We start from the raw sequence: 11,768 nt of genomic DNA, 5'->3' as shown, positions 1-11,768 counted from the left end.
TCGTCCCAGAAGTGGGTGGACATGAAGATCCAGTTGTTGTAGCCTTGGCCACTGATGTCCAAGGGTCTGGGACAGACCGGGGCGAAAGGCTTCAGAGTCACGGCGAGCATGGGGAGGCTCGGCTGACGTGGGCATGGGGCCCCTCCCCCGCACCTGATGGCCACCAGCGTGGAGCGGGTGCCCATGGGGCTGGTGAGCGAGATCTCCAGGTCCCCGCGGCGGCTATAGGACAGCGACAGCTGGACCTGCACGTGCTCTAGGGAGCGGATGTAGTTGGCGCGGCCGGCGCAGGCCGACACTTTCTTCCTCACGCGCATTGACGGCAGGATGGGGCTGGGGGGGCAGGGGGGGTCAGGGCCCCTCCAGCCCACCTGCTGGGGCGGGCAGCCGGCAGGCAGGGTCTCGGCTCAGATTCTGGGGCCCACCCTCGGACTTTAGAGATGGGTAAACTGAGGCCTTTGGGCTTGCCTCCCACGTGTCCACCACCTGGGTGTTAACGACAGGTGTGGGGGAGGGCTGGGGAGGTGACAGATGTCAGGGAGGGCTGCAGAGGTGACAAGTGTCAAGAGAGGGCTGGGAGGTGACAGGTGTCGGGGAAGGCTGGCCAGGTGACAGACGTCAGGGAGGGCTGGGAGGTGACAGGTGTCGGGAGGGCTGGGAAGGTGACAGGTGTCGGGGGAGGGCTGGCCAGGTGACAGGTGTCAGGGGAGGGCTGGGAGGTGATAGGTGAGGGGAGGACAGGTGTGCACAGTGGCGGGGGCCGAGGATGGCGCTCACGTGGGCGTGTGTAGGACCCGAACAGCGCATTTCTTCTGGGGCTGAGTGGGCAGCCATGTGCGAGCCAGGTCCACCAGCAATCCTGCATCCAGGAGCCCGTAGCCATAGTGGTGGCTCACTGCGTGGAGGGGGCTGTCACTCGGCCAGCGGGCGTGGTGCCCCGCCCCCCGCCGGGCCCCGCCGCACCTTGGCGCCCCACGCCGTTGGTCCTCCAGTCCTCTGCCTGCAGCTGCGCCTGCCTGGACGCACGGACCACCAGGTGCTGCATGTCCCTCCACGTCAAGAACGGGCTGGGGGCGGGGGAGGGGCTCAGCGGGGGCCGCGCCTGGCAGCCGGGGCGGCAGGCGAGAGGCCCCCACCATCACCTACTTGGCTTCCAGAGCCAAGGCGATCATGCCTGCAGCCAGCGGGGCTGAGGCCGAGGTGCCCGTGTGCTTGTCCGTGCACTGGTGGTGCAGGTCTGTGGTGACCTGGGGGCAGAGATGGGGACTCGGGACCTGGGCACGGGCAAACCCGGCCCTCGTTCGCAGAGCAGCAAGGACTGGAGAAGGCCCCGCATGGGGTCGTGATGGCCCCGGAGCCTGGGCGCTGCCCAGGCCGCACCCCGCGAACGAGGGCCAACAGGTGTGGAGGGGTGACAGCAGGTGCCGGGCCTGGGCCCCGTGCCTGTGTTCCGGTGCTCCGGGGGTGACCCGTGGGAGAAGGAGAGATGCGGGGCACAGGACAGAGGGCGGGGAACACGGCTGGGCCGGGTGGCCGCTGCTCACGATTTGGGGGTCGGTGGCGATGCCACTGCTGTAGGTGGTGGTGAGGGTAGAGGCACAGGCCTCGCTGTACCAGGGCACGTGGCGCTGCCGCGTGGTGCTGCCCACGGACAGCGTGTGGATGCTGTTGGTGTAGCCGTCACAGTTGCAGTCGTCGTAGTGCAGGCCGCCGTTGCCAGACGCCCAGATGAAGAGCGTGCCCAGCCCGCCGCGGCCCTGCAGACAGCGACAGGGGCAGGGGCGGGGCCGGGGATGGGCGTCAGCCTCGCGCGCGGGCACGGGCCCTCCGCGGCCGGGGTCCCGCTCACCTTGGTCACGCCGCGCTGGAAGGCCTCGCGGGTGAGGATGCCGGGGCCGTCCACCGTGCGGCCGTCGTCCTCTGGGCCCCAGCTGGCGCTGTAGATGTGGATGTGCTGCGGCTGTAGGCTCAGGGACTGGGCCTCGATGATGTCCGTGATGGTGCCGTCCAGCATGCGCACCCCTGCACAGGCGGGCATCGGGCCTCTGGGGAGAGCCCTGCCCGGGCTCCGCTGGTCCAGGCCCTCTCTCGCCGACAGGCAGTGCTGGGGTCTGTGCGGGGCTCAGCCCTCCCCACCCTGAGTCTGGGGCCTCCTCATTGCCTGGCGGCAAGGGTGTGGGCGCCCAGTGGCTTCCTCCCCTGGCTAATCTGCTGACTCACCCTGGTTTTTCCTAGCCACCCAGTGCTACCCGACCCAGCATGACCCCAGCGGGCCTCGGTACCTCCGATTCGGGCATTGTAGGCGACTCCTGTACCGCAGAACCTGTTGTTGGCGATGGCAGCGACTTCCCCAGCACAGCGGGTCCCATGCCTGGCGCAGGACAGAGAGGAGTTCCAATCCCAGGCCTCTATCCGCCCACCGGGCACAGGGCCACCCCCGGGCCCTGTGGGACAACGGGCTCACCGGTTCTCATCACTGGCCGAGTATCGTGGCTGGGGGTCCGGGTCATAGTCATTGAAGTCGTAGCTGGCCAGGGGGTCCTGGGAGTGGGGTGTGGGTGTGAGGGGCTGGGGCGGGCCGTGGGAGGGGGCAGCCCCCGCCCCGGCCCCCATTGGCTCACGTAGTTGGCCCAGAGGTCCGGGTGGTCCTTCTCAATGCCGTCGTCCAGGATGGAGACCACGATGCCCTGGCCGGACAGCCCCTGCCTCCAGACCTGCAGGATGTTCAGGTCCGGCCACACCTCGTTGTTCTGTGCCGGGCGGGGCGGGGGTCAGTGGGGTCGGGCGAGGCCCGGCCCGTCCCGCCGCCCAGCCGAGCCCGCTCACCATGTACCACTGCTTGGAGAACCAGGGGTCCGTGGGCACCGCCAGGGAGCGCTTCACGCGCCGCCGCAGCGTCTGCTGCTCAAACCACTGCACCTGGGGCGGGACGCGCGCCGAGGGAGGGGCTGCACCCCCGGGGCCAGCCACACCCCTCCCAACTCTCCTCGCCACCAGGCACCTCAGGCGGGCCCTGTCCCACAGACCAAGAGGACCGGCCCCTCTGAGCCATTGCCACCAATTTCTTGTCAGAGGCCCCAAGCCCATGTCTGCCGTCTGCCTGGGGCCCTCGTGGTGTGGGACGGGGACTAGGACCCCGTGTTTGCTGGGTCCCCACGTGTCTGGGGACCTGCCCATGCACCCCTCCCCCGCCAGTGGCCATTCTCTCTACTACCTCTGGCCCAGGGCGGGACACGCCCTGCATGCCCACCTCCTCCCCGCCCTGCAAGCCCACCCTGCCCCGTGTCAGCTCTCTGCCGAAACCCTCCCATGGCCCCCCCTTCTCCAGGGCCCACGATGCCCTGCCTGTCTGTCCCTCACCAGCCCCTCTCTGCTGCGGCCACAGCGGCCACCTTGCCTGGCCTTTGCGCATGCTCTGCCTGCCCAGGGCTGTTCTTCCTCCTTCCTGGTTGATCTCCCCCCTGCCCCCACCAACCGGCTCACGTCCCCCACCCCCATGTCAGCAACCAGGGCCAGTGTTTCCCCATGGGCTCTGCTCCCATCTTGGGAGCTGGCCCTGGATCATGTCCCTCCGTCCCACACGTCTAACCCGCAGCCAAGCCCCGGCCTCCTGCAAACTAGATCTCCAAGCGCCCCCTCCGCTCTGCTGACACCTCTCCAGGCGGGCTTCGAACCCGCAGGCTTCTCGCCTCCTCGACCTTCGTCCGGCCCACATCCCTCGGTGGGCTTGCCAGATTCAGCCTCGAATCAGCTCGGTGGCTCAGGCCTTTTCCCTATCTACCTGTCATCTCTCTGAACGTCTGGAGACGGTTCGGGTCCCGATTCAGTCATGGTCTCATTGGGTGACTTCAGGCAGGATTCCTCCTCTTAGTTTTCTCCATCACAAACTGGGCCACTTCCCCTCCCTCCACCCCATGAGCTAGAATATTATCTGCTCCTCTTTATGGGGTACCTGGGAACCTTAACCTTTCAGGGTGACATAGAGGAGGGAAGGTGGGGTTGCGACAAGAAACGCAGGTGGTGTGCCAGGCCCTGGGGCGAGCACCACATTCACGCATCATCTGCTGCTCTCCGCGTATCTTCCCCATCTGGGTCCCCACTGTAAAGACTGGGGAGCCAGGTGAAAACTGAGACAGAGAGAGCAGGTGACTCGCTAAGGTAACAGCCATCCGTAAACAATCATAAGAATCACAGGAGGTGGCTAAGACCCCAGGGGGCAACCTCGAGGCCGGGCTCACCTTGGGGTCTTTCTTCAGGCGCAGGCGGTGGCCCCAGTGTGGGGTCAGGGACCGCTGGACCACGCCCCGGTGCCGCAGGTGGAAGTACTGCCCGTCAGGGAATATCTGGGAATGTGGGGGGTAGCTGCATCTCTAGGATCCAGCCCCCGTGATGGAGCCCCCGCAGGACAGGCGCCAGCCCCCTTTGCTTGCATCCTGCCCCCACCAGGTGTCCAAGGAGAGGCTTCAGGGGCTTTCTGGGGGGTCCTAGAATCTGAAGTCGGTCGCGGTAGGGGGTGGACTGGAGCTTCCCGATACCTCGGGGGATGCCCTCGCGCCTGTCGGGGTCTGGGGTCTTGGGCTGTCCAGCATCCGCCCCCTCCTGTCCATCCGGGTCCCACCCACCTGCCCCAGGTTGACGAATCCGAATTTGCGCGCTAGGCGCTCGGCCTCCCGGTAACCCTGGGACACACGCACGGCCCAGCTGCTGACATATATGGGGGCCCGGGCTGAGGCCCACCCCACAGCCAGGGGGCCAACGAGGTCCAGGCCCAGGGGCAAGGCCACGTACAGCCAAAGAGCAGTCCAGACGGGCCGCATGGCGCCGGGGGCGGGGCCAGGGCGGGGCCTCAAAAAGCCCCTCCCCCTGGCCAAACCGCCGAGTCGGCCCAGGCTTTAGCCCCGCCCCCAACGCCATAGCAACCCCTGAAAGTTTTCAAGTCCCAGGGGGCCTTGCGGCTCCCGAGTTAGAGGTGCGAAGATCCAACAGAGATGGGAGGGAGAACACACGCTCGCCCTAGTTTTCTGTAGGCGCAAACTGTCTGAAGGCTCAGCCTCCCCATGTGTACAATGACCCAAGTTTTCTGACCCAGAGTAGTGAGTTCACGGTGGCTGTAATTGACCCCGCCCCTTTATTTGGCCCCGCCCGCTTTTCTACACACCCCTCCCCATAACATCAGCCCTGCCTCCTCTCCAGCCCAACCAGAATTGTCCTTTGAAGTAAGTCCCGCCTCCTCAATTTAGCCCCGCCCCGCCCGCGTCCTTTCGACTCCGTCCCGCCTCCTTTATGCTCAGCCCCGCCCCTCCTCTGTTCTCGCCCATAAATTCCTTCCCGTTTCTCCAATCAGCTAGGGCCTTACTCCGAACCCCTCCCTCCGGCTCCGCCCACCTCAGCACGCGTCTTTACTCCCTAGCTCCACCCACACAATGGCTCAGCCAATAATCCACGGCTATGACCCGCCCCCTCCAATCAGCGACGTCCCTCTCCCGCTCGGCCAATTGGCGCCTCCGGCCGCCGCGCCCCGCCTCCTCCCTCCGGAGTCGCGGCTGCGGCTGCGGCGGCCGGCCAGAGGGCCATGCGGCGGGGGAGCAGGGGCAGGCCCCTCCTCCTTTGTCCGCCCTGCCCTCCCATTGGCCTGGGCGCTGAGACCCGCCCCGTGGTCCTGCGGTGCGCCTCGCTGCAGGGGAAAGCGTCTCGCGCGCGGCAGGGCCGGTGCGCGGGGCTGCGTTCGGTCTCGGGCTGCCAGCGTCGGGCCCGCCGGTGCCATGGACGGCCTGCGCCAGCGTTTCGAGCGCCTTCTGGAACAGAGGAACCTGGCCACCGAAGCGCTAAGGGCGCTCGAAGCCAGGACCGGTGTCGACAAGCGGTACTTGGCCGCGGGTGAGCCGGCCAGGGGCTCTCGGCGATGCCGCCCCCGATTCACCGACGGGCACACTGAAGCCCTGGAGCACCCCGGCCTCGGACCTGCCACCTTCCTGCCGGCCCTGGCTGCGGGGTCTGGGCCGGATGGCGGGGCGTGACCCGCCGTCTAGTGGGGAGACCGAGATCCCGGCTGGGGGTGTGGTGGGGTCGTGGACCTAAACCTCCCGTGTGCCCGCCACCCCTCCCTCGCCCTCGCCGTGAGACCTCGGGCGCGGGCCACCCCTTTTCTTGGCTTCCGCAGCACCCCCACTTAGGCCCTCGGGTCTGGAGGCCATCCTCTGCCCCTTCCTTCGGGGCGCTGGGTGCCCGCCAGGCCAAAGTCCGGTTCTTCCAGTCGCCCTGCCGGCCTCGGGGGAGGAGAGGGCAGATAGGGAGCCAGTGCCCTGAGTGTCGCCACCCCCTTCCCGGATGGATCCCAACCTGAAAGCCAGTGTAGAGATCTCATTTTCCCGAGGGGATGGTCTCTGCCAGGAGGGAAGGGTCACAGTCCACCTCTGCTCCCTCTGTTTTCCCGTTGGTCCCCCCCATCCCTGGCCCGCCCTCTCCCCTCCCTGCTCAGTGGCTTTGGCCCACTGCGCCTGAATAGTCGAGTTGGAGCTGGGTTGTCCGTCATCTGTGCTGGGGTTGGGGAAAGGTAGGTCGCCCGCCCCTCCTGTGACTTCCACTCCAGTCCCTCCTCTTCCTTTCCTCAGTGGCCGGGGCTGTCCCCTGCTACTTTCCGAAACTGTCTAGTAGGCACCGGACGGATGCCTTCCTTCCCTCTTTGGCTGTGCTCCAGGCCCATCCACCTTGCCACCTCTTCCAGGAAACCCCCCTGGAATGAACCACGAGGGCGAGGGCGGCTCTGGGTGAGGACAGTGCTAGGCGTTTTGAGCACCTTCTGTGCGCAGCTCCTGGGAGTCCGCTTTTCTCCCAGTCGCCCACCAACTGGGCGATCCCCATGCCAGGCAGCCCCGGGAGGGTCCAAAATCTGTTCCTGGTGCCCAACTCATGCTGGCTTGGCCTGGGCCCTGCCCCTGGGAGCAAGCCATTGACCTTCCGCCTAGTTTTCCACATCCCCGGTACCAGTGGGTGGGGAATTTAGGTCACAGAGCACAGGGGAGGGGCCTGTCAGGGAGACTAGCAGTCACAGGGAGGAAACTGAGGCCGGAGACTCAGGGGTCCCATGGGAGGCTGCCCCTGCCACCTGCTCTGTCTGGAGTATCCACCCCTCCCCCCTCCCATCTGTCGCTGATCTCAGGCTGTGTCCCCCCCCGCCCCCCTATCCAAGGTCATCCTCCCAGTTGCTGAGGTTGCAAGAATGGGGATTGAGAGGGAGTGCCTTGGGAGAGCCGCTGCTCCCCGACTAGCAATTTCCTGAGAAGGGGTGACGTTCCCCCACCTTTGGGTGCCACCTACCCCAGATGGCCATCTCCCCACGCCCCCCTCTCCCCTGCCCATAACAGGCGGGAACCTAGAGGAGCCGCTGGGGAGGCCCCTCCCACTCCTGACCCCAGACTCTGGAATAAGAAAGGTAGAGGGAAGCGTGTGGGTGACGCTGCCCTTTGGCCCACTAGTGGCCTCTATCTCTCTGCAGATAAGAGCCTGGGGGCCGGGCGGGGAGGCAGGAGGCTGTAAATTCTCCCCAGTGACCCTAGGCAAGCCCCCTCCCCCAGCTTGTTTACTTCTGGCCATTGCGTGAGACAGAACGGGGATGCACAGAGACTCACACACACAAGAAGCGCTTCATAAGATAGATGACAGTGACCGTCATCGCTTTTGGGGTGGCTGCCCCAGCCCCACAGGCTTCTCCTCCAGCCTCACCTCTGGGAGTGTTTTCGTGACCCGAGGCTCCTCTGTAATGTGTGGAGAGGGCGAGTCCTCCCTGCCGAACCCCACAACAACCCTGGGAGGCAGCCCATAGACAGATGGGGACACTGAGTCTCCAAGCAGCGAGAGACTTGCTCAGTGTCATGTGGCGAGTGAGCGGCAGAGCAGAGGGCTCTCCGAGGTCTGGGGACTCTACCACCCTTTGCCGCCTCCCACTAAGACCAGGGGTCTCAAGCGGGGCCACGCTGCCCTGTCAGGACACCTGGCGGTGTCTGGTGACATGTCTGATCGTCTGACTGGGGGTGCTCCTGGCATTGAGTGGGTGGAGCCAGGGAGGCTGCTCAGCCCCCACAGTCAGCAGTGCCGAGAAAGAGACACCCCACACTAAGATAAACTTTAAAACGCTGCTGCTTTCGCCCGTTCCCCGGCAATCTCATCTTGACTGCTTTTAGATTTTCCTCCCATTGCTTACAGTCAGACACTGGTGTCTTGTGCCCAGCCCCACCTATAGGGCCTGAAACGATCGCTTGTTCATTCAGCAAACCTTTATTAGGCAGGACCTTATACACACCTGGGCAGAGGTCCCTGCCTACCTTTGGGGATCCCTCAGTATCTGCTAACCAGGTGCAGAGCCGAGACTCGGGATTCAGGGCCACCGTGGGGGGCGCCCCGGTGCTGCGGGGGGACACGTGCTGGAGGGGGTGGTGGCTGAGGCTTGTGGCAGGGATGACAAGGGTGAGCTGCGTGTGCCGGGCCGAGAGGGGGCCCGACGCCCGCACCCGCCCACTGCGCCTTCCTGCTTCAGGAGCCGCCACTCTGCTAAGCCTGTATCTTGTGTTCGGCTACGGGGCGTCTCTGCTGTGCAATCTCATCGGCTTTGTGTACCCCGCTTATGCTTCGTGAGTGCCCAGGGCTGTTGGGAGGGGGGAGCGTTGGGGGCTCCGCGGCCGCTGACCCCACCGCGCCCTCCCCGCAGGATCAAAGCCGTCGAGAGCCCAAGCAAGGAGGACGACACTGTGTGGCTCACCTACTGGGTGGTATACAGCCTGTTCGGGCTTGTCGAATTCTTCAGCGATCTACTCCTGTCCTGGTTCCCTTTCTACTACGTGGGCAAGGTGGGCCACCCGGCTGCCTCCCGGGGAGGGGGTGCACACGGGGGAGGCCGGGGCCGCGGAGTCGGGGTGCGCGTGTGACCCTGCCTCCGCTCCCCGCCCCCACGCAGTGCGCCTTCCTGTTGTTCTGCATGGCCCCCGGGCCGTGGAACGGGGCCCACATGCTGTACCATCACGCCATACGCCCGCTGTTCCTGAAGCACCACGAGGCCGTGGACAGCGTCGTGAGAGAGCTCAGCGGGCAAGCCTTGGACATGGCAGCCGGCTTCACCCGGGACGGTGCGTGCTCGCGGCCGTGGGGCCATCCGTGTGTCGCTGTCTGTCTGTCGGTCTGTCCACCTCCCCGACTCCGATGCCGCCTCTGGCGTCTGGTCGCTGGGGTGTGATGCTCCGCCTTCCCCTCTCACTGTCCACCTCTCTCCCCCACGCTTTCGGGAACCAGTCCTGCGGGCCCTGGCCCGCAGCAGAGCTCTCGTCACCCCAGCAGCTGTGGCGGTGGGCCCCCCGCTGTCCCCGGAGCCGGCTGTAGGTAACCCCCACCCAAGGAAGTAGGACGTGTGTGTGTGTGCGCATGCGTGTGAGTTTGTGTGCGTGTGCACATGTGCCTGTGCGTGCGTGTGGGTCATCTGCTCCTGCCAGGATGGCCGCCAACCCCTTGACTGGACCCCACCCTGGCCCCCAGCGACCTCTGTCTCGCTGTCCAGCAGCTGAGCGCAGCCTCCCGGTCCGAGGCTGCGGCCAGACCTGCCTCACCCCCGTGGCCCTCTCTTGCAGCCAAAGTAAACTCGAGCCAGGGGCAAAAGGACAAGTGAAGTCCCCGCCCAGCCCCCGCACGGACCTGCCAGCCGATCAGCAGAAGGATGCAGCGTCCCCCAAGTCCCCCAAGTCCTCCACGGATTCCTCGACGAGCTCACCAGCCGAGTCCCCCGCTGTCACCTCCTCCGCAAGCCAGCCAGTTCCCGGGAGCTCCTCACGCACCACCTCCCAGCCGCAGTCCCAGGCTCGCTCCCCGGCCACCAGCTCTGCCAGTGGCTCCAAGCTGCCCAGCAAGTCGCAGGCCGGGCCTCGGTCGCGAGCGGCTCGGTCGCGAGCCAACTCGTCCAGCCAGCCCCAGGCCCCCAGCCAGCAGCGCTTCCGGCCCTCAGCCACCTCCTTGGGCCCCTCCCAGCCGGCCCACCGGTCCTCAGTCTCCATGCAACGGCCCAGCAGCTCCAGCCAAGAGCCCCCCGTTGGGCAGACCCCCAGTGACACCTCCATCCCCATGCAGACCCCCAACAAGACCTCCAGCGAGCCAGGGGACTCAGCTTCGAAGACCTCCAGGTCCAGCAAACAGTCTCAGAAGGGGTCCCCGGCGCAGCCCCCCACCGGCAGCGTGGTGCTTGAGCAGCCGGGCTCAGGCCAATCCGAGTCTCCTTTGGAGTATACCTCAGAGTCCACCACTGAGGTCACTTGCAGCTGGCCCCGCCACCACCCCTGGCTCCGATACCTGCAGCACTGCTGGCGGCTGAAACACCTGGCCGGCTAGGAGAGGGCTCAGTAAAGCTCATCTGGCCCTACCTCCTGTCTCGGTCTGTCTCGGGCTGGGGCCTGTGGGGAGGGCTTTGCCTCATCGAATCGGGAGAGGATGCTGTGTGCCCCACCTTTTCAGGCGAGGAAACCAAGGCCCGGAATCGGGGTCTCGCCAAGTGGCTGAGATGAGAATTCAGGTTCAAGTCCTTTAGCCGGGAGGGGCCCCGGAAAGCTGCAGTAGGGAGCAGGGACCTAAGATGGGGAGCGGAAAGAGCCGGAGAAGTGGGTGTGGCCCAGCCCCGAACAACTGTGGGCCCCTGGGGCTCTGGGAGCCTGTGTCCAGTGCACCCCTGAGACTGCCCGCCCAGGTGCCCAGGGAGCCGGAGACCCCACCCCACCACCGTGGGTCGCCGAGGAGCAGCGGCCGTTCATGCCAGCCAGCTTCCCCGGCAGGAAGCGAAGAGGCCCAGGGGCTGGCAGGCAGGCCAGGATGGCACCCCTGGGAACTGGGAGGGGGCGCTGGGAACTCCAGCACCCTGTGCTTGGTATCTGTTGTGAGGCCAACACGAGCCGGATCATAGAACCAGGCAGAGACGGGATACACAAGGAAGGTGACAGCTTGGTGCATGGCTATAGCTGCAAAAAAAAAAAAAAAAAAAAAATCTAAAAAACTAGCAAATCCAATCCAACAGTGTTTAAATAGAGAATGCCCCGCGCAAGTACAGATTCCTGGAGGCAGAGCCCCAGGACGAAGCTGGGGGCGGGGCGGGGGTGGAGCCGAGCCAGGACATGGTCTCAGGGGGGCGGGGGGCTGGAGCGAGCTCCACCTTGAGCCTGGGGGCCGGATCTTGTACCCCGGGGAAGGATCTGTAGCGGAGGCCACCCCGCACTCGCAGCTACATGGGGCTTGGGGTCCCCCGGGTCCGCCCCCACTGCAGTTCCGCTACTCCGCGTTTCGAGTCGGTCACAATGCCTGGTGCAAACGCAAGAGGCGGGCCAGCGGGACGAGGCACATGCCAGGCCCTCCGGGGGGGCCCCCCCGGGCTCTTCTTGACCCCCATGATTTTGTCCCAGAGACGCTGGGCCATGTCTGGAGACACTTCCATCTTCTGCCCAAACACATCAGCCACGTTCCACCGTCCTTTGACGCGTCCTGCCTCTCAGTCCTGGGCGGGCCCAGCTTTGTCCCCAGCTGATGGTGGCCCCGTCCACCGGGGACAGTGCATGCAGCCACCGGCGCCACGGCCCGCGGTCCTCATGCTTGAGAACCGCAGCAAGGGAGGGGGAGCACCAAGCGCTGCTGCCGAGCGGGGGTCCACATCGTTCATTCAACCACCCAGCAGATATTGAGCGCCTGCTGTATGCCAGGCCCTGCTCCAGGAGTGAAGGGCACAGCAACGACCCAGAGAAAGAAAAATC

General features: G+C 65.7%; 2 protein-coding genes across 2 annotated transcripts in view; one reads left to right on the top strand and one right to left on the bottom strand.

Moving 5' to 3' along the window:
• Positions 1–4,825, bottom strand: part of PCSK4 (proprotein convertase subtilisin/kexin type 4) — a 6,386-nt gene extending 1,561 nt beyond the window's left edge. The window contains exons 1-12 of the mRNA XM_011375226.2: positions 4,623–4,825; positions 4,239–4,343; positions 2,827–2,919; positions 2,622–2,750; positions 2,465–2,541; positions 2,283–2,371; positions 1,850–2,022; positions 1,545–1,757; positions 1,147–1,247; positions 964–1,067; positions 778–895; positions 154–333 (exon numbers count right to left, since the gene is read on the bottom strand). Coding sequence (XP_011373528.1) covers positions 154–333; positions 778–895; positions 964–1,067; positions 1,147–1,247; positions 1,545–1,757; positions 1,850–2,022; positions 2,283–2,371; positions 2,465–2,541; positions 2,622–2,750; positions 2,827–2,919; positions 4,239–4,343; positions 4,623–4,817 — 1,577 coding nt within the window. The 5' untranslated portion in view covers positions 4,818–4,825. The remainder of the gene's footprint in view (positions 1–153; positions 334–777; positions 896–963; positions 1,068–1,146; positions 1,248–1,544; positions 1,758–1,849; positions 2,023–2,282; positions 2,372–2,464; positions 2,542–2,621; positions 2,751–2,826; positions 2,920–4,238; positions 4,344–4,622) is intronic.
• Positions 4,826–5,676: 851 nt separating this feature from the next.
• REEP6 (receptor accessory protein 6) lies at positions 5,677–9,797 on the top strand. The gene is made up of 5 exons (XM_011375180.2): positions 5,677–5,877; positions 8,534–8,627; positions 8,705–8,843; positions 8,951–9,119; positions 9,615–9,797. The coding sequence occupies exons 1-5, from the start codon at positions 5,763–5,765 to the stop codon at positions 9,650–9,652; spliced, it is 555 nt and encodes a 184-aa protein (XP_011373482.1). The 5' UTR covers positions 5,677–5,762; the 3' UTR covers positions 9,653–9,797.
• Positions 9,798–11,768: the final 1,971 nt, after the last annotated feature.

This window comes from Pteropus vampyrus, unplaced genomic scaffold (assembly GCF_000151845.1).
Source record: "Pteropus vampyrus isolate Shadow unplaced genomic scaffold, Pvam_2.0 Scaffold267, whole genome shotgun sequence".
Taxonomy (NCBI): domain Eukaryota; kingdom Metazoa; phylum Chordata; class Mammalia; order Chiroptera; family Pteropodidae; genus Pteropus; species Pteropus vampyrus.
Note: the sequence above shows the minus strand (reverse complement) of the source record. Positions and strands in the feature narration are given on the sequence as shown.